The following is a 22667-nucleotide window of genomic DNA, read 5'->3' on the forward strand; positions in this document are numbered from 1 at the left end:
AGAACCGTGAGATCATGACCTAAGCCGCGATCAAGAGTCACACACTCAACGGACTGAGCCACCCAGGTGCCCCAAATGCTTATGGAATTTAACAGTGGTCACTGTGCACTGGAACATAATAAAACAGCATTTAAAAAAATGTTTTTACCGTGATCCATCATGATGGATTTTACATTGCAGTTCAGCATCTATGCACAGTCCTATAATAAACACAAATTTTATGAAATGTTTATTTTTACAACTTATGACCCATTCTAATATTTATTTCATAAAAAAAAATCTGATCTTAATCTACTTAGTTGATTTCCATTTGGTTGTGGCTTGCAGTCTGAAACTGCTTAGTGTGTTACTTGTTATCTTATTTGAAGTCATCCTGAGGTGCTGTGGAGTTCAGCCTGGTCTTGTTCAGCTGCTCATTACCTGTGTGACCTCAGGTAGGTTACTTCGTCTCTCAGTGACACACTTTCCTCAAACAAGGGGATACTAGAAGCTGTACTCTCTCATAGGGTGGTTGTGAAGTTTAGATGAGAGAATGTAGGCACACCCAGGCATATACAGCTGTCAATGGTGAACTGCTGTTGTAAATTCCAGAATGGAAGGATTTAAACTCAGGAGTACGCCTCCCTTGCCGCATCTCTTTTCAAAGAAAAAAAAAAAGTCCCGCTGAGTTTTTATTAAAATTTATAGTAAAGTAACCTTAAACATTTATTATTGGAAGAAAAGAACAAGTATTTCAAAGTATTCAGTTACTGAAAAGAGAATCTGAGGCTTGTTGAATTCCCTTTATCTATGTTCCCCCTTTCTTAGTTTCCTCATTTTTGTCCTCTAAGTCTGAAGAAGAAAATGAAACATACCTTCAGACTAACCCCCAGATAACTATTGACATTAAAATAAAAAGGTAGTGTATGCATATGTGTAGACAATGCAAATAGTGAGGAAAGCAATAATGTAATACAAACTAAAAGCTTTCCCCTGTCCCTCTACTGTTACCAGTTTCTATTTATTTTTGTCCTGGTGCTTCTGTACATGTTTGTGGTTGTATTTGCTTTTTCAAAAATGTATGCAGTGTTCAATAACTTGCCTTTTAAAATGGCTTCAGAGGCTTTGTCAGTATCAAAAATATATTACTGTTTCATTCTTTTCAGCCATTCTAGAATGCTTAACTAGAGTGGAGGTGCTGGAATTATTTAATCAGTCCACTGATTGTTGGATTGTTCTATGGTTGGATATTTGTTTCCAGTTTTTTCTTAATTTTTTTTTTTGGTGGGGGGTGGGTGGAAATACCAAATCAGAAAAGCTGAAAGGATAGTGCAATCAGTATCTGTAATTTCCTTCACTTAGATTCACCAGTTGTTAACATTTTGCCACATGTGTGTGTGTGTGCTATTTTTCTTCATGTTTTACTGAATCACTTGAAAGTTACCTGAATACTCCAGCATGGATTTCCTAAGAACAAGTGCATTGCCCAAAATATCCACAGTATAGTTCTCACTTTTGGGAAATTTAATGTTCATAATACTGTTATTTAATTAATATATAGCCTATATTAAAATTTTCTCATTTTTCCCGTAGTGTCCCATAGTTGATATTTTTAAAATCCAGATCGCGTTTTGTATTATGTGTCTTGTCGCTTTAATCTCCTTTATAGTTCCCCAGCCTTTTTTAAAAGTCTGTTTCTTTGCATGTCTCATAAATTTTTGTTGAGAATTGTACATTTTCAGTAATAACATTGTAGCAACTCTGGATTCTGACCCCTGTCAACCTCCAAGATCAGTTGCTGTTTATTTGTTTAGTGACTTGCCTAGATTAATTCTATGATCTCTTTTGTCTGTAGTGTATGACCACTGAGGTCTGTGCTCAGTTGTTCTTTTCCTTAGTTTTTGGTTTTATTTTTTTAAGTTTGGCTTCCTAGAAGTCACCTCTGGGTCAAGTATAGTTTAATGATCACCAGTGATAAATAAGAAGTTGTGTTTAAACACCTTGGTCCAATAAGGTATCCTTTACTTGAAATGTCTGTGTGTCTGTTGGGACCACATTCAGAGATCAGATTTCAAGTTCATACCCTCTGCTTAAGCGAAGGTCTGGGTGGACAGCGAGAGATCTCTCTTCTCTCTCCTGAATGTCTGTACAGCTTTCCAAATTCCCAGGAATATGTGGGAGCTTATCAAGGTCTACTATGGCTGTCTCATTCCTCAGGTCACCCAGTAAAATTTCTGGCTGATTTTATGATTGCCCCTACCAGTATTGCACCTTCAGCTTCAGACAGCTGTGATGTTGGCTTTCCTCCCCTCAGTTGTTCAGCATTGAGATGGCTATTGTTTTAAGCATGCAGTTTCGAGTCAGGCCAGCCCCCTTTGTCATTTGAGCAGCTATTTTCACAGCTTTCTCTGACTGCCCTGGTAGAATTACTATCCCAAGGACCTTGATGGGCCAGGATCTTTTGAGTACCCAGGTGAATACTGCAGAATCCCACTGTTTTTCTTGTAGTTTATTGGTTTTTCTTGAATAATACTTTAAGTTTGTTGTATGTCATTTTCCAGAGCCCTGAAATGGTTCTTTAGTGTTATTTATTTAATTTAGAAATTACCATGTAGTCAGATGGACTTTTTTCTTTTGGTTTACTGTTCTATAAATTTTTAAGACATGTGTTGATTGGTGTAACCCCTACCACCCTTGGGAATACAGAGTTTATGCTATTCCTTTGTGATGACACCCTTCCCCAACCCATAATCCCTGGCAACTGCTAATTACTTTCCATGACTATAGTTTTGTCATTTTGAGAATGTCATATACATGGAACCATACAATATATAACCTCTTGAGACTAACTTTTTACTCAGCATAATGTCCTTGAAATTCATCCAAGTTCTTACGTGTATTGATAGTTCACCTTTTTTGTGCGGCGTGGTGTTCTACTGCATGCATATACGACAGTTTATCCATTTACCTGTTGAAGAACACTTGGGTTGTTTCCAACTTTTTGGCAATTATGGGTAGAGCTGCTATAAACATTCACGTACAAGTTTTTGAGGGAACGTGGGTCTTCATTTCTCCCGGATGAATACTCAGGAATGGTATGGTTGGATCAGATGGTTAAGCATGTGTTTAAATTTAATTGCGAGCTTATTTTTCAAGAGAGGCAGTACCATTTTTTGGCGCTGGTGGGGCTATATACGTAGAACATTTATTTTGTACTGTCTTTAACCTGGCCATGCTCTCAAACCACCCCTTTTTTCCTTTTTTTTTTTTTTCTTTCTTCTTTAAGCATTTATCTTCAGATATTTTTTTAGCTGAGACACAGTTTTTTGTTTTGTTTTTCCATTTTGAGTTTTGGTTCTCTGCTTTATAACCAGATGACACATAAAAAATTCATCTTATCCAGTGATCCCACTTCTAGGTATATATCCAAAAGAATTGGAAGAGATATTTGCACACTCATGTTTATTGCAACATTATTCACAGGTAAAAGGTGGAAGTAACCCAAATGTCCATCAGTGGATGAATTGATAAAGAAGATACAGTATATGCTCACAGTGGAATATCACACAGCCTTAAAGAAGAAGAAAATCCTGTCACATGCTACAGCATGGGTAAACCTTGAAGGCCTTAGGCTAAATGGAATAAGCTGATCACAAAAGGACAAATACCATAGGATTCCACTCATATGAAGTATCTGAACTAGGCAAAATAACAGAAACAGAAAGTAGAAAGGTGGTTGCCAGAGGTGGGATGGGGGAAGGGGAGTGGTAAGCGTTTAGAATTTCAGCACAACTACGTGAATATACAGTACTTAACACTACACTTACAAAAGGCTAAGATTGCAAATTTAATGTTATGTGTTTTTTTTTTTAACCACATTAAAGTATTAAAAAATTATAAAAAAGATACAATGCAAGTGTCTACAAAAATCCTATTAAGATTGGTTTTATTTGGTGTTCTTTTAGTTGGGGGGGGGGGGATGTCTTTTTTTTTTTTTTTTTTTTTTTTTAAGTTTATTTATTTGTTTTTGAGAGAGCATGTGCAAGCTCGTACATGAGCAGGGGAAGCACAGAGGTGGGGGGAGAGAATCCCAAGCAGGCTCCTCTCAGTGAGGATCCCAGCTCCGGTGTCCATCTCACGACTGCAAGATCATGACCTGAGCCGATATCAAGAGTCGGGCTTAACCGCTTAACTGGCTAAGCCACCCAGGTGCCCCTGGACAGGAGGTCTTAAAAACTTTTTCCCACAGTGACTTCATGTCACCTAGTTTTCTCTTCTTAGCTATCAAACTCCTAAAGCTAGCGTTGGGTTGAAGAAAAGGAATCCAAGCACAGGAGATGAAGATAGTTATTAATCTTCTCTTGAATCAGAATCCACTTGTTAGGTCTGTTCTTTTTTCCCAGGTATGAGAGTTTCAATCCCATCAAATACCCAGTAGGTTGTATAAAACAGAATAGAGAACAAGCTACCTTTGTGTTAAGACAGGAATTTATCCAGTATTACTGTTTTGCTTTAATACCTGGGAGCCAAGAAATGGATGCTCCCAGGCAGAGCAAGAAATGGATGCTGATTTGTCTCAAAATGAGAAGTTTGCCTGTATATTCTGATGGTAGCTTTTAGATCATTGCTGTTTTAGACTAGTGGTCCTTCTTGCTCTAGGTAGCCTTTTGCTGTTGCTACTTACATCCTATGACATTTACATGTCAGGCTCCTTTTATTTTACTTATATCTCACTTCACCTTTCAGCGACATTCATCACAGTAGACTGGTTTCTTCTTTCAGTTTCTTTGACACACCAAGGGTTTCCTGATTTTCCTCTTACTTAACTGGCTTTTTTTTTTTTTTTTTTTTTTTTAACCTACTTACCTCGTTTAGTCCCATAGCTCCCCCGCCCTCCAATGTTCACTTGTATTTTTTAAGCCCCTTGTTTGCATATCTTACCCATGTATTGCTTTTCTTTTCTTTTTTTTTCAGTTAAGAAAATACAGGTACACAGTTAAAAAAATTAAAACAAAAAACAAGTGGTTCTATAAGAAGTATAGTGGAAAACAGCAGTCCTTCACTGTCCTGTGAGATACCACCTTCAAAACTTCACTGTTACTTTTGGGGATTTACTTGCATCTTTCTAAATAATATGCTTATAATGCTGTTTTTGTCATTCCCTCACCCTTTCCCCATTTACATTCTGTTGGCTTTCTAGTATGGAGGATAAAGTTGTATTGTTTTAATCATCTTTTTCTTTTTCTCTGTCCTTCCAGTATAACAGCTTTGGGTTAAATTAATAAAACAACTTTTACCTTATTGTTAAGCCAAGAAGTATATTATGATGTATATTTACTTAAAAGTGTTTTCCTAATGCTGATTGCTTTTAATTGTTTTTAAGTTTTAATAACTTTTATTGTTTGCCATGGGTTCCTGTCACTAATTCTTGCCAAACAACTATCAGTTGCTTCTGAATACTTTTTCCTGTTTTTCAGATACATTGTCTGATTATCAGTCTGGATAATTTCCTCATAAATCATTCCTGGTGCCCTCTTCTCTCCTCCTGTATCATTTGGCCTTTTATCATCTTTGGAAGAAGCAAGTCTTCACCTTTGTGTTGCAGCTGTGTTTCTTAGATGCCTTGTTTCTCTTTGTTCTTCTGCTTCTTGATTGAGAGTTTATCTGCTATAGAAGATCACGTGATGTTGGAAATAATTTTTCACCAATTTTGATACCAGTTTCTTTGCCTTTTAGCTTTCTGTGTTTGGGGTGAGCCATTTTTTGTGTAATTGTTTTTTTTTTTTTTTTAAATATTCCATTCTTCCTCCCACAACTTTCAGGATTGTATCTTTACCTGGTATTTTGAAAAATCATGGTAATGGCCTTAGTCTGTCTGAAAAATTATATCCCTCAGGTCTGAGAAATGCATGTTGGCTCAAACTTTTCATTATTTGATGTTACCTTCATAGGAAAGAGTCAGTTTCTTCTCATTCTTACATGTGTCAGTTTGGTGAAATGACTAGTAGATAGCCTAAGCCAGTTATGGGAAATCTGATGATTTAGAGTGACAACCCTGGCGTGTAACCTGGGGATAGATACACGAATGAGAGTTAATCCTGGCCAGAGAGAGAAGTGATCAGAGGCATATGTGTGGGGAGGGGCGGAGGGAGGAGTGGTGACTTAGAGCATCTGATTTTGTGTATGACAGAATTCTAGAACAGAGTAGGTCCTATACAGATAAGTTAGGAAAAAAGAATTATTTTGTCATAGTAGACCTTATAAACCAAATATTGAGGAGAAAATTATTCATGATATTTGTTATAGATGATAAGGCAGGCTTTATTTAAGGGAGGCTTTTGCAAAAGATATAGGGACCACTGCAGTGGGGTCATGAATTGGGAGGGAGAGATTGGGTTCGACTCTGAATATAGTATGGGGAAATGAATTATACCCAGGGAGCAGGGAGAGAGTACGTTGCCCAAGTCAGGCTAGAGTGATCAGACATCACCTGTGGGGTGGCAGGATGGTGGGGGCGGGGGGAGGGGGGGTGGATTCTGGCCAAACGAGTTTAGCAGGATTCTTGCTAATATTGGACAATGCAGAGAGAAACACAGAAGTCCAAAATGTTGAGGCCTGGTTGAAAATGCCCTCAGAGCAACCTGAGTTGAGTCTGCTTAAGGAGAGAATCTTTGTCACAATGCACGGAGATAAGAAAAAGTGATCTGTCTAGGGAACTGTTGGGAGGAAGCAAGGATTTGGTAAGGATGGTTGGTGACACTGCATCGTGCAAGGCCTTGCACTGTCTGTGATTCCTGTATAGGCAACTAGTTCTCCATCTTTTCCCCTCCATGATAATGTACCTAATACTTGGCCTTTTCTGGGACTGTGCACAATCCTGGAAAGCCAGCTCTTTCATTTAATAAAACATAATGGCATGCAAAGAGGATGATGTTACGTATCGAATATCATATGCACACACGTCCTATTCTAAGTGACTTGTGGTACAGCATTTAAAACCTCTTCATAAAGAATCCAACACTTGATTTTGGAAAGAGCAAAATATATGTACCTCTAGTAAAGCTTAGGGAGAGGGCAGAAGGAGCATATATATAAAACATCAGGAATGAGAAAGGGATATAACCGTAATTAAAAACTATATGAGTATATGAGGTACAGCCAAACAGTAATTAACTTTAAAATCTTAGTGAAACAGGTGGTTTGTGACAAAGATGCAAATCATGAACTACAATTCATAAAGTTCACAGTGGTGGTAGATAGAAGTTTTCCAAAATTCGGATTTTTGCTTGGTATCTTAAACTGTGGTATTAACTCATTTAATCCTTGCAGTAATCCTATGAGGTAGTTGCTATAAAATATCCATGTTTTACAGAGCACAGGGAGATGAAGTGTCTTACCCAAGGCCACACAAAACAAAGCTAAAATTCAAAACCTACCTAGCCAAGGTTCCAGAGCCCACACTTTTATCCACTGCACTTAACTCTGGCATTAAAAAGGGTAAACTGTTTGGATACTTTGGTGTTATAAATACCATTAGTAGCTGCAGTGCCCACTGGGGAGCCTTAGGCTCAAAAGTCATTCAGACAAGTAAGACCTGATTAAGTCACACTTGATGTCAGATTGACATAGAAGGATATTGGACAGGAAACGGCATGCCAGCAGAGCAGTGACAGGCATTCCTCTTCCACGAGAATCCTTGCAGTTTTGTGTAGGGGTTAGTTTTTGGTTCACGAAGTGACAGCTCAGGTAGGAGAATGAGACTCACATAAGTGGGCACAGAACTACTCTGTCATAGTAGTTTCCTGTGGTTGCTGTGACAAATTGCCACAAACTGGGTGGTTTAGAACAACTGAAATTTATTCTCACAGTTCTACAGGCCAGGAGCCTGAAATCAAGGGCGACAGGACTGCAGGGCAGTATTCTCTGGAAGCTCTAGCGAAGAATCACTTCTTTGCTTCTTTTCAGCTTCTGGTGGCTGGTCTTCACATCTCTGTCCCCTCTGTGTGTCTCTCTGAAAACCTTTACTCCTGCCTCTCTTACAAAAGGATACATGTGATTGCATTTAGGGTCCACCCAGATAATCCAGGAGCAGCACCTCCTCTCAAGACCCTTAACTTGATCACATATTTTGCCATATAAGGTCATCTTTTGTTCATCCTACCGCATCTGGTTGGAACACACATACCTATCCCAAATAGGAACCAATATCTTTGTAATTTTTATGGGCAGCATACTCTCCCTGCCTTTTCAATAGGGACATGTCCAGCTAAGAGTCCCTATACTGAAGAAATCTCAAAGCTATGGCATCCTTCTCTTTTTGCAGTTCTCTCACTTTAGATTTATTTCATCACTAGGATATTTACCATAATTGTGTTGTTGCTAATACATACATCTGACATTTCACCTTTATCAAAGGTTTTAGAAGTAGAAGAACTAGTTAACCCAAGGTCTGATTTGTCCATAAAAGAGAATGGGTTTTGTGGACCTACTCATAGTGACATATTATTTAGAATATGTCACAAATGATTACTATATATTGTTTTTTTGTAACCTTTCATGATTTGTTGATACTCTGATAGGCTTTGGGAGCAGCAGTGAGTTGATGATGGTACACAGGGTTCTTTTTCTTTCTTTCCAAAGATGAGGGTGTGTCACTGAGGATTTGTTTCAGGTTTTATAGATACTGAAAAGATACCGTAACCTTTGAATAGTAGCAAAAGATGTTTTTAAGGATTGGAGAAACAAAGTAGTAACATGATGGTTTGGGGCCGTTAGGCAAGCATGAAGGAAGGAACAGGAGAGTAATACCAGTTATTCCAATGTCAAGAGACAGTATTCTACAGTGCCAAAAAATTACATTCATTAATACCATCACCAATCTCATCGGAAAAACCTTTAAATTTTGGGAAGCTGTCAAGCTCACAGTGGAGGTAGATATAAGTTTTCTAACTTTCTGATTTCTGCTTGACATCTCAAGTTTGATCATTGGCATCAGATTACTGCTACTTGCTTTTCTTGAAATGACAGGCTCATTTCATTCGTTTTTAAGAAAATGTCTTCCAAGTACCTAAGTTTGAGTAAGCATAGTTTGTTAGTCATTCTTCTCCTTTTTTTGTTTATTTGTTTTGAGAGAGAGAGAGAGAGAGAGAGAGAGAGAGAACGAGCAAGTGAGTTGGGAGGGGCAGAGAGAGAGGAGAGAGAGAATCCCAAGCAGGTTCCACTGTCAGTGCAGAGCCTGACTTGGGGCTGGATCCCAAGAACTGTGAGATCATGACCTGAGCCGAAATCAGGACTCTGACCCTTAACTAACTGAGCCACCCAGGCGCCCCGTTAGTCATTCTTTTGAAGAAAAATGGTGTTGCGTGAAAAGAGACTAGTTCTGTTTACAACTGAAAACCTCACGTATGCTTTCCCTCAATACAACCATTGCACCTCCGTATGGAGCAGAAATGCTTTAAATGAAGTTCCCATGTTGCCACACATGTTATTAAAACTGTGTACTAAAGGGTTGACATTTAATAAAATGATTTTTACTGTTTAATCAAGGATATTCTTTAAAATTTTAAAAATGTTTATTCTTGAGAGAGGGAGAAAGAGAGACAGAGACAGAGAGCATGAGCAGGGGAGGGGCAGAGAGGGAGACACAGAATCTGAAGCAGGCTCCAGGCTCTGAGCTGTCATTACAGAGCCTGATGCAGAGCTCGAACCCACGAACCGTGAGATCATGACCTGAGCTGATCATGACGCTCAACCGACTGAGCCACCCAGGCGCCCCACATCAAGGATATTTTTAAGTGAAACTGACATTAACAAGAAAAAAACTATACGTGCTTGGTAGTCAAGATAATGACGATGTCTGGTTCAGTTTGGTGCCTCTGGCTTAACTCCTGCTAAGTTGCCAGCAGTTTTACTAACCATTAATTTTGCATCATCAGTATAAATGTCAGCAGAGTTAAAAAGCGAAATAACATCTTAGTATTAACAATGAAAATAACTTTGACTCAGCAGACCTCCGGAAAGGGTTTAGGAGACATCCATTTGTCTGTGAACCACTTTGAAAACAGCTGCTTTAGGGGATTATGGCATGTATTTTTTATTTATTAAAGTCTGAGTGGTATATTTTCCCTTTTCTTGGGCAATGCAAGATTCATAGAAACTTTACCCTTCACCCCTCCTTTATTCTATCATTGTTGTACATATTAATTCTGTATATGTTTTAAACATAAAATATTACTGTTGAAGTTGTCACCCACATGTTTAAGATTTTGTTTGCTTGTCATTTCTTCCTGCATCCTTTACCTTTCTTTTGAGATTATTTTCTTTTTTTTATGTGGGCTGGCTGTATTCATAGATGTGAATATGTCTTTATTTTGCCTCATGAAGTGTGTATTGAGGTTTTGTTATTGTTGTTTTGCATATGGGCTTTCAGTTTTTCCACCACCATTTGTTGAAGACAGTCCTTTCTCTGTTGAATTGCCTTTGCACCTTGTCCAAAAACAGTTGACTGTATTGGCATGGTTCTGTTTCTCGATTGTCTGTTTTGTTCCACTCATCTATATGTTTCTCCTTTCCTCAATACCACACTGTCTTGACTAGTGGTCAAGCTACAGCTTATTATATTGTCTTGAAATCAGATAATAGGAATCCTCTGACTTTGTTCTTTTTCAAAATTGTTTTTTGAAATTCTAGTTCCTTTTTTTGCACATCACCTTTATTTTTTTAAAGCTAATTTCCTATATCAAAATTTTTATTTTTTATTTTTAAAATATAATTTTTTGTCAAATTGGCTAACATACAGTGTGTAAAGTGTGCTCTTGGTTTTTGGGCTAGACTCCCGTGGTTCATCACTTACATACAACACTCTGTGCTCATCCCAATAAGTACCCTCCTCAATGCCCGTCACCCATTTCCCCCTCTGCACATAACCTTTAGATCACTTTGTCAGTATGTGCAAAGGAGCATGCTGAGATTTTGATTGGGACTGCATTGAATCTATATAAATGAGGGAGAATTGATATTAATAACATTTCCTATTTTGTGAACATGGTATATTTCTCTGATTGTTTTGGTGTTCTTTGGTTTCTTTCATCAGTGTTTTGTTGTTTTCCACACACAAGTCATATACATTTTTGTTAGATTTATACCTAAGTACTTCATTTTTGGGGAGTAATATAAGTGGTATTAAAAAAATTTTTTTCAATGTTTATGTATTTTTGAGAGAGAGAGAGAGAGCGCGCATGAGCATGAGCGGGGGAGGGGCATTGAGAGAGAGGGAGACACAGAATCCGAAGCAGGCTCCAGGCTCTGAGCTGTCAGCACAGAGCCCGACGCGGGGCTCGAACCCACAAACCATGAAATCATGACCTGAGCTGAAGTCGGACGCTCAACTGACTGAGCCACTCAGTCACCCCTATAAGTGGTATTTTTTAAACTTTCAAATTCCAATTATTCATTGCTCATGTATAGGAATACAATTGACATTATAGCTTGATTATTATACTTATCAGTTCTAGTAATTTCTGTAATTTTAACTGCAACTTGTCACAGTCTACCTTCAAATATATTTTCCTTATGTCATGTATAGTATGGACTTTAACAAGAATGTACTTCCATCTCACCCATTCTTGTCTTTTGAATAATTGTCATACATTTTCATTCTATATATGTTACAAACCCTAAAACACGTTGTTACTGTTTTTTACTTTTATATAGCCTCTCTTAAAAATTAAACTTCGAGGGTGCCCATGGATGGCTCAGTTGGTTAAGTGGCGGACTCTTGCTTTAGGCTCAGGTCATGATCTCATGGTTCCTGGGATTGAGCCCCGCTTTGGGCTCTGTGCTCACAGCACGGAACCTGCTTGGGATTCTCTCTCTCCCTCTCTTTCTGCTCCTCCCCTGTTCGCACGTGTGCATGAGCTCTCTCTCAAAATGAATAAATAAAATTTAAAAATAAAATAAACTTCAAGGTAAAATTTACATATATTCTATTCCTATTTTTAGGTGTTTGGTGATTTTTGACAAATGTATACACTATGTGGTCTTTTGAAGATTGGCTTCTTTTACTCAGCATAATAGTACCTTTGAGATTCATTCATGCTATATCAATAGTTTTATTCCTTTATATTGATAAGTAGAATTCCATTGTATAGGTGTACCACAGTTTATCCATTTACCTGTTGAAGGATATTTGAATTGTTTCCAGTTTTAATTGATTATGAATAATGCTGCTATATAAACGGTAGTTTTTGGTATGTATGTGTATAGGTTTTGGTATGAACATAAGTTTTCACTTCTTTAGGGCAGATACTTAGGAGTGAGATTGCTGGGTCATGTGATAGATGTATGTTTAACTTTGTACTTACTTGTCAAATTGTCTCCTAAAGTGGCTGTACCATTTTGCATTCTCACTAGCAATGTGTGAGAGTTCCAGTTCTGCATCTTCGTTAACACTTGGTATTGTCACATTAAAAAAAAATTCATGAACCTTGAGGGCACTGTGCTAATGAATTAGGTCAAAAAGAGAAAAGGCAAGTACTGTATGATCTCACCGTAACTGTGTGTGGAATCTAAAAAAGTAGAACCCATAGAAGGAGAGAGTAGATTAGTGTTTGCCAGGGGAGATGTTGGTCAAAAGGTAAAAACTTCAGTTGTAAGATGGGTAAGTTGGGGGGGAATCTAATGTATAGCCTGGTGATTTTAGTTAACAGTACTGTATTGTATTCTTGAGAGCTGGCTGCTGAGTGAGTAGATCTTAAGTGTTCTCACTACACATATAACCATATGAGGTGATGGATTTGCCAGCTGACCTTATTGTGATAATCATTTCGCAATGTAGACGTATATCAAATCATCACATTGTAAACCTTACACTTAACATGATGTTTATATGTCAGTGATATCTCAGTAAAGTGAGAAAAATTTTTTAGCCATTCAGTTACATATGTAATGGCATCTCATGGTTTTGATTGATTTCTGTAGCTTTATAATGGGCCTTAAAATTGGGTCATAGGAGTCCTTCAGCGTCATTCTTTTCCAAAATTATTTTGACTATTCTAGTTTCTTTGTTTTTACATTTAGATTTTATGATCACTTCATCTGTATCTACGGACAAATCCTGATGGGATTTTGTTCGGGATTGCATTAAATCTATAAATTAGTTTAGGGAGAGTTATTTTAATGCTATTGAATCTTCTAATTCATGAACATAGGATTTCTGCACTTATTTGGGTCTTTGAATAAATCATCGCTGTTTTGTAGTTTTCAGCATACGGATTCTGCTACACATATTTTGTTAGAATTATATGTACATATTTCATATTTTTGGAGCTACTATAAATGGCATTTAAAAATTTTGTTTCCAATTATTCATTGTTAGGGCATAAAAATGCAATTTATTTTTTGTATATTGAACTTGTATCTTGCGACTTTGTTAAACTTGCTTATTAGTGATAGGAGGCCCCCCACCTTGATTTTTGGAGGGGGGGTCAGTTGTGTTTTAAGGAGATATTAAAAAAATAAGAAAAATGTCTTTTGTAATTGTCCATACAGTTACCATTTCTGATGGTCTTTATTCTGTGTTCTGCATCAAGATTTTCATCTGGTATAACTTTCCTACTGCCTGAGAATTTTTTTTTTTAACATTTCTTAGATTGTAGGTCTGCTAGTGTTAAATTCTTTCAACTTTTGTGTATCTAGAGAAGTGTACTTTTACCTTTTTTTTACAAGATGGTTTTGCTGAGTATAGAATTGTAAGTTGGCAAATTTATTTTCCTTTCCTTTCAGTAACTGTAAAGTTCTGTTTTATTCTAGCTTGCATTGATTCAGGCAAGAAAATTTTCTATGCTTGTGTTGCAGCCTGAAAAGTCTTTCTAGGCAGTAGGCTTGAGGTAGTTTTAGGGCTTACATACTTTTTTTTCCTACCCTCAAAGATTACGGTTATGCATTCTCCAGTATCCAACGTCTGAAAACATTTGTTTCACACATTTTCTCTTGTTTTTAAGTTATTTCATTCAGGAGTAAATTTGGTCCATTTCACTTCATCTTGCCTGCAAGCAGAAGTCCAAAGACTTAAGAATTTTAAACATCAAAATTCCTCATAGAGTGGAAGATTAAAATGTCAGTAAACATGTCATTCTAGCAATTCGGATGTATGTCTTACATAGAGAAACTAGATTTAAGGTTTTTCCTAAGACTAATGGGTTCATACTTTATTTCACTGATTTCAAATAGAAATTTATTTATTTTTATCTATTTTTAAGTTTTTAATGTTTATTTATTTTTATTTTTGAGAGAGGGTGCGTGCTCAAGCACGTGAGCAGGGGCAGGGCAGAGAGAGAGGGAGACACAGAATCTGAAGCAGACTCTACGCTCCAAGCTGTCAGCACAGAGCCCAGCGTGGGCTTGAACCCACGAACCATGAGATCATGACCCGAGCTGAAGTCGGACGTTTAACCGACTGAGCCACCCAGAAATAGAAACTTAAGTATGAGCTTACTAGAGATGTAAACTAAGTTGAAATGGTGTTTTGGATGGTCACTTTTCATATTTTACATAAAAACATTTTAAATGAGTATTTAGTGTTAAGGCATTTTTCTTTTAATTCCAGATTCCTGGTACAGTGTGCTTTAAGGACTGATTGTTTAGATGAACTTTTTCAGATTAGTGGAGCAAATTTTTAGAAGAGCTGCTAATAATAGGAGATATTGAATATGCTTGATACTTTTATTACTTTTATTCTTTCAATTTCTGAGTTAAAAACTTTTCAAGTCATACTGGAAAAATTTGTTATGATAGGCTGGGGTAGGGTTACCTTTTAGTAGTTTCTTAGACACGAACCCTTGTGAAATATCTAAGGAGTGGGTCATGCAACTGTTTGTTCCCTGATCTTTATTAATCAACAATTTGTGTTTTGCTGTGTTGCTCATTCTTAACAGTTTGTAGATCACAGTGGCAGACCAAATTTTCCTCAGTAGTCTTTTGAGTGTTACTGATTCTTAGGAGTTTTATATATTCTGAATGTGGATGCTTTCTCACCATATGTGTTGAAAAGTGTTATTTTCCCAGTTTGTGACTTGCCTTTATACTTGTATGCGTGCGTGCGTGTGTATGTTATAAACTAAAGTCCCAAACGTTGATGTCATTGAATTAATCTTATCAACCTTTTTTTCATGACTAGCATTTTTTTTTTTTTTTTGTCTATGTTTAAAGCATTCCTAGCCTATGCTGAAAATCAAAGTCATTTTGCTGTTTTCTTATAGGTTTAGGTAGCTTTGCCTCTTACATTTAGGTCTTTAACTCGTGGGATAGGTTTTTGTATGTGTGGATATAGAAGTCTAATGTCTTTTTTTTTTCCTTCCTTCTTACAAATAGTCTTTTGACTCACCATCATTTTTTGATTAGGTTATTATTTGCCTGTTTTGTTAGAAGTTTGCATATATATGAAGGTGTGTTTCTGAGCTCTTTAGTCTGTTGCTAAATACTTGTATTTATGTGTCAATTCTCTTTATTTCTGTATTGTTATTGTAATTCATGATACCTGGTACAGTGCCAACTTTCTTTTGGTTATATTTGTGTAGTGTTTCTTTCTCTGTCTTTTTTCTCTAAATCTTTTTTATATTATATTTTAGATGTGTTAATAAATTGCATAAATCTGTAATAAAAAGTGTTGACAATCTTTTTTAAAAAATGTTTATTTTTGAGAGAGAGCACACGTGTACGTGGCGAGGGCGGGGTGGGCGAGGATCTGAAGCAGACTCTGTGCTGACAGCAGCGAGCCCGATGTGCGGTTCAAACTCACAAACTGAGAGATCATGACCTGAACCAAGGTTGGATGCTTAACCAGCTGAGCCATCCAGGCATCCTGCTAACAATCTTTTATTCTTAGCTAGCATATTTATTCTATTTTCATTTTGTTGTGGTTAATATATTGCATTAAGCAATATTCATTTAATAGATCCACATATTGATCACCTTTTTTTTTTTTTTTTTTTTTTTTTTTTTTTTTTTTTTTGCTCTGCTCTTTTTCCATGTTTAGTGACGTTTTGAATATAAAGAATTTACTTCAGAGCTGTAGAAATTCTTTTTAGGCCAGGGATGTCACAGTAGTGTGTTTGATTTGGGCCTATACTTTGGATTGCTGTTAGTTGAGGACTGCATGTAGTTAAATTCTTGCTTGAAGATTTTATCTTCTACCCAGGTCGAATGAATTTGGGGTTTTGGTTACAAATACTCGAGGTTTTCCTCTCCAATCATTGCCATTATGGAATGGATAGTTTTCCTCATCTTTCAATGCCAGTTTTAAAAGAAAAATTTAAAAATTGTATTATCCTATTTTAGTTTACACTTAGGTTGAAGGTGTAGCCCATTGAGGTCTCAGTGTTATGGGGAGAGTGTCTTATTTGACTCCTCTTCTTGGGTGGTCCCCAGCTTTGTGTTCTGCCCCTGAATGAGGCCTCTAAACCCAGCACTCAGGTTCACACACACTTTCAGATGTCCTCAGTGCAAAAAATTGTTTCAGCACTCTCTCTACCCCCCTCCCCCAAGTTCTCATCCCCCTTACCCCTCAAGCCCATTCTTCCTAATTAATTTTCTTACTAGGGAAATTTCACATTAAGAACCTTGTCTTACTCCCACTGCCACAGTTGGTTGTCTTGACATTTTTAGTTTTCTGCAGAGTGGTTGTCCAGGTTGCTTGAAACCCCAACCCTTTTCATTTTATGACCTGTATGGAAAAATAGTTTGTACTCACTCATGACCAGTAGAAACTATTGAAGGTGCTTAAGATGGGTGATGGTGCATAAACAATGGCTCTGGCTGAGAGGTTCAGGCTGCCCTGGCACCTTGGCTGATTTTGCCTGGCAGCCCCAGAGGCTGAGGCTACCTCTCTTTCATTCAGCACTCCTGGTAATCTATTCCCAGTGCATGTGTTAGAAAGCATTCTATGTAGAATATAAATCACAGAAACAGAGCTGCATGTTAAGTTTTTTCGTTGATGAGAAAGGAAGGGAATTATAGATCCTGAATCATGCTGGGCCAGTACAAAATGACACAGGAAAGAAAAATGTAATTAGCTAGGTTCTTTCTTTACAATAGAAGAAAATATTGGTGACGGTTCATCAGGTCAGGGGCTGGGGATTTTCTAATTTTGAGCCTAACATACCTACTGTAAAGGAAGTGGTGGTTGGTTTTGAGAAAATAGGAACCTTTTACATCAATAACTTGGTAAAGAATTCAAAGGCAAATGCATACTGGGAAGGGATATTCTGCCACAACGTTGTATGTAAAAGTCTTTTACATATAAATAGCACCTGACAAATCATTTAGGAAAAACTGTTCATAATCCAGTAGAGAAATGTGCACAGTCTACAAACAAGTTAATAGTTCATGAAAGAAGTAATAAACTCAGTTAGTAAATATTTGGAAAAAGTAATCAAAGAACTGAAAATGAGCATTGCTGGTGGAAGATTACATTGGTTCTGCTTTGCTGGTGGGATTATCAAAGCTAAATTGTGCTTTCTGTTTGTGAGGAATTTATCCTAAAGAAATATAAATTGTCCAAATTATGTTCATTGGGTAATAATAGGAAGAACTTGGTTAACAACCAGATTCTCTTCAGTAGAAACAAATTGTGGTTTAGCTGTTCAGTAAAATGCTATGAGGTGTTAATTTTGATATATATCTATGTTTTGGTATGGTAAGCGGTTAATACTGAATTAAAGAAATAGTACAAATCTTTGTGTGCAGTTTTATAAACTATTTGAATATATGCATAGAGAAAAGTCTCTAAGGGTATATTCAGACTGGTTAAAAAGCTTTTTTGTTTTTTTCTTAAAGTGCTGTCTTTGGGGAGGCGCCTTTACTGTGTTGCAGATTCTCTAGTTATAAGGATTGTTCATTTATTTAGTAAATAAATTGAAGTGCTTACTACCTATTAGACATTGTAGAATTAAGGGGCACATGGGTAGCTCAGTCAGTTAAGCGTCTGACTTCAGCTCAGGTCACGATCTTGAGGTTTGTGAGTTTAAGCCCTGCATCGGGCTCCTTGCGCTGACAGTGTGGAGCCTGCTTGGGATTCTCTGTCTGTCTGTGTGTCTGTGTGTCTGTGTCTCTCTCTCAAAATAAATAAACTTAAAAAAATTGTAGAATTCAAAGCAGATGATGTTCAGTGGAGCTTATGCTGATAAATGCGATGGCTCCTCCCCGCTCTTTCCTCCAATGGAATGTTTGGTCCTTTTTATGTGCATTTATTATTATTATTATTTTAGAAATGTGTATAAAACAAATGAATGCATACTTTACAACCACAGATATTAACTTGAACTGTATATATTATAGCAAGTATCCAGGTTATAGCAGGCATAATAGATACAGGTTTTGGTTTTTTTTTTTTTTTTGCCTTTATGCAAATTTGGTCTGCTTAATTTTGTTGTATATGGCTTTATTCCTTTTTTGTATATTTTTGGAAATCTTAAATAAATGTGTACAGCTGAAATGACAGGGATTGCGTATAAGATTGCCTCTGTCTTCCTCTAGATAAATAATAGACCCTATGGAGTAGCAAGCAAATTAGGTAAAATATAAGCTATAATGCCTACTGTTTTATATGGGAAATCACAAGATTACTTTGGGCTTTTGTCATAGAAATCACTCTGCTGAAATTCTGTCTCCTATATTCCTTACCTTCAAATTTAAAATATACATCGTTTTAAAGATTATTCAAAACTTAATATACATACTTGATTTGAAGAAACTTTATAAATAACTTGACTATGCCCTGTCTACACGGTGTTACATTTAGCATGATATAGAAAAGAAATATTTGGAAAATAACATAGGCATTTTGACACAATAGCTTTTTTCAAATTTAATGCTGGCCCTGGGAGGGTATACGTCTGTACATGCGTGCTGATGTAGAGTTTATTCATTTGTCTGCGTGCCATCAACGATAAAGGTTAAAACCTACTAACTCTGGAGAATTAGTAGTAATCCAGCAACTTGTTGACAGATCAGACAGGATAGCCTAGTGTGCTTTGTTGCAGCTGTATTTGGCCTTTTTTTTTTTTTTTTGCCAAATATACTAGAAAGAGACAATAACAACACTAGATAAACTAAGGAGATATAATGCAGAAGATACAAAAAAGTAGGGTGAAGCCTTCATCTCGAAAATGTTATATGTGTTGCCTGAATTGGTGTATTATCCTTTTATATTTATAGGTATATATATATATATATATATATGAACAGTAGTGTTTTTCTGCCAAAGGTGGCTTTTGAATTTGGGGACTTGGTGTTTTTGTTCGTTTGGATTGTGTGTCTTTTTTTTTTTTTTTTTTTTTTTAATTGTTGCATTTCATATGATTTAAAGTAAAGCAAAGTGAGAAAATCTGGTAAAGAACTGTGAGGCTAAGTCTTCCTGTGGCATGGTGGGAGCAGGAAGTGGCGATCTTACGCTTTTCTGCTTGGTGTAGAGGGAGCTAGTGTGTAGGAGTGTAAGAGGAAGAGCTGCTTATGGGGTCCTTAATATTGGAAATGACTTCTAGGTCCTTAGGCATGGTCTGAGTTGAACACCTTACTGCTTACCCTGTACTGTAACCTCAGATACTGTTTGAATCCTACTTGGTAACTATCACCTTGAGCACAGGATTTGCTTTCTTTGCGGCTCAGTTTTCCTATCAATGAAGTAGGGTCTCCCTATTTCATATAGACATTGTGAGGATTCAGTGAATAAATATTTGTAAAGTGCTTAGAATAATGCCTGGTACATATCAAGGCCTCTAATATTAGCTATTTGAGCAACTTACTAAGTTATCTAGTTTTGATTTCAGTAGTGTATTTCTGTAAGAATATTTTGTAATAGCAAAGCATTTTCAATAGTTTGTTTGAAAAGAATGGTATGTAGGGTGCCATGATAGCATCGTGCAGGATGCTTGCTTACTCTTTAGTATCCAGCACATCCACTGAATGAAGAGCAGTAGGTCCAGAGAGGCTGAGAAATCCAGGAGCAAGACTGAGGTGCTTAAATTTTGTTATACTGCCTTTATTGTGATGCAGAAGATGTATATTAGTTGAAAATTGGAGAGAGGGAGATAGGGTAGATTAACAAACATGTACGTTCTTGCATCTTCTCTAAATTGTTAAGTATGGGTAACAGTTAACTAGATTCCTTTTTCCTTTATCCTTTTTGTATGTATTAATGATTATTTCATTAGGTGGCTGGGATTTTTAAATTTATCTTCTTTTAAAAAAATTATTTTTTGGAGGGAGGGAGAGAGCGAGTGAACATGTATGTGAATAGCAGAGGTGCAGAGAGAGAATCTTAAGCAGACTCCATGCCCAGCGTGGAGCTCCACGCAGGGCTCGATCTCAGGACAATGAGATCATGACCTGAGCTGAAATCAAGAGTCGGACGCTCAACCAATTGAGCCACCCAGGTTCCTTGCCCCACCCCCCCGCCCCGCCTTTCTTTTAAAGGAAGGAAGAGGGCTGCATACTCATTTGTTAAATAAAATAATTCTCAGAGACAGTCATCAGTGTCAGGCTTCTTTGCAACTCCACTGTTCTAGAAATTTAGGCTTCTGCTTTCCTCTGCTCCATCCTCAGCTTTTGCTTCCGCCATCTAGGTGATTCCAGCGGTGGGGGGGGGGGGGGTTGAAGGAGAGCATGTCCTTCCTGGTATGCCATTGGCCAGAACTTAACCTCAGACTGCACCCACAAGGATGGCTGGGGATCCCAGTATTTGTTCTGTAGAAACATATGTGTAATTAAATTAGGGGTTCTCTTAACAGAGAAAGAAGAGAAAGGATATCAGGGACACCTAGAATCTGAAGCAAGTTGCAGAAGAACAATGTGTATATATAAGTGGGGAAAAATCTATCAGCTTGCATCTGCACAAAATCACCTTGAATAAAGTAGGAAAGTTTTAATGTTTGTTGCTTCTGGGAACGGGAATTGTCTGGCTGGGATCAGGATTAGGAGACAGACTTTTTACTGTATACCCTTTAGAATTGGTGATATGTACATTTTAATTTTCAGCAACAGTAAACAGGTATGGAAGTCTGATATACCAGTTCAGGAATAGCTAGGTCATTAAGAATCAGTAATTCTTAAGATTATCATTTTAAGTGTGCAACGTTTCCCTCATTTAAAAAATGTGAGTTGAAATTTCAAAAAATGATTTAGATTCAGGTAGTTTCAACTCTTTAAGATTTGTAAGGTGTTTGAGAAGTAGCCAGGCAAAGGCATTGCTGAATGTTTGGAAAAGGGAAGAATTCTCGTTATTTTTGAGACATATTTCTGGGAACGATATCAGCTTTAACAGTGCAAACATTTTTAGGGCTTGAAGGGAACACGTCAGGATACTGTATTTATTTAGAAATTAATTATGGAAATTCAAGTAAAATAAACTAATCATGCAATTAATTCAGGAGAGATGCACTCACGTGTGTGTGTGTGTGTGTGTGTGTGTGTGGGTTTGTATTATATATAATATTATACTTTGTTTATATCATAGAAGCCCAAGGAATCTTTTTAAAAAATGCAGCTCTTGAATTGTTTCCAAAGTAAGAAGTCTCTTTTCTAACTTTCACTAAGATAGCTTAGTAATTTATGCTTTATTTCTTTGCATCGATATGAGCCAAAGATGGCACATTTAATTTTTGGCATATTTAAGTTTTCCTCTTTTCTGATTGAACTGGAGTAAACTTGCTTATAAGTTATACCCATTCATTGGTCTGATGTTTGGAGTACCCAAAGTGCAGTTAATCTTATTTCCTAACAGACAGCTTTCTGAATTTTTGAGTAAAGCTTTAGCATCCCTGATAGTTCTCTTCAGTTAAACTTCTGCACTGACAGCGTGGAGCCTGCTTGGGATTTTCTCTCTCTCCTCCTTTCTCTCCCTGTTCTCTCAAGATAAATAAATAAACTTTAAAAAACTTAAAAAAAATAATTTTCGTACAATAGTTCCTCCATTCTTCACCAAAATTGTAGCTCTCTATAAGTTACCACCCGTTAAAATGTGGCACTCAGAACTGGCGATAATGTTAGAGATCTGGTCAGAGTAGGTAGACTGTGGCGAGCTGATCATTGGTGTTGATTTGTATAATATGCTTTATTAATTAGGGTCATGAGTACTTTTTTACTAGCCGTATTTCATGGATGACATGTTGACCTGTAGTCTGCTTAAATCCCTTAATCTTTTTCAAGTACTCAGGTGGCTGCCAAGCCATCTTGTATATCTCTGGCTGGCTTTTAGGACTTATGTGCAAGACTGCATGCTTATCTTTATTATACTCAACCTGAAAGTTTTGGTTCATTTAAAATCATTGGGGTATTTAAATCTACATTAATTTTCTCTACAATTTGTATGTCCCAGCTACTTTAGCTAATCTTTTAAATTGGAAAAAAAAAGTCATTTGTTTAAAAGTTGCCTATATTTAGCAATTCTAAAATATTAACAAGTGTCAGGGCGCCTGGGTAGCTCAGTGGGTTAAGCTTAAGTCCAACTTTTTCGGCTCAGGTCATGATCTCACAGTTCGTGGGTTCGAGTCCCGCATCAGGCTCTGCGCTGACAGCTCAGAGCCTGGACCCTGTTTCGGATTCTGTGTCTCCTTCTCTCTTTGCCCCTCTCCTGCTCGCTCTGTCTGTCTGTCTGTCTCTCTCTCAAAAATGTAAAAAAAACACAAAAAACAACA

At 37.1% G+C, this 22667-nt stretch overlaps 1 protein-coding gene across 14 annotated transcripts in view; it reads left to right on the forward strand.

The window, feature by feature from the left end:
• KDM6A (lysine demethylase 6A) overlaps positions 1-22667 on the forward strand; it is a 205946-nt gene that overhangs the window by 43376 nt on the left and 139903 nt on the right. Inside the window, exon 1 of one of the 14 annotated variants that reach the window (XM_042973859.1) lies at positions 33-3590. The exons of the other annotated variants lie outside the window; for them this stretch is intronic. Coding sequence (XP_042829793.1) covers positions 3525-3590 — 66 coding nt within the window. The 5' untranslated portion in view covers positions 33-3524. Of the gene's footprint in view, positions 1-32; positions 3591-22667 lie in introns of those variants that run through there. 14 annotated transcript variants of the gene reach the window in all.

Source organism: Panthera tigris, chromosome X (genome assembly GCF_018350195.1).
Source record: "Panthera tigris isolate Pti1 chromosome X, P.tigris_Pti1_mat1.1, whole genome shotgun sequence".
NCBI lineage: Eukaryota > Metazoa > Chordata > Mammalia > Carnivora > Felidae > Panthera > Panthera tigris.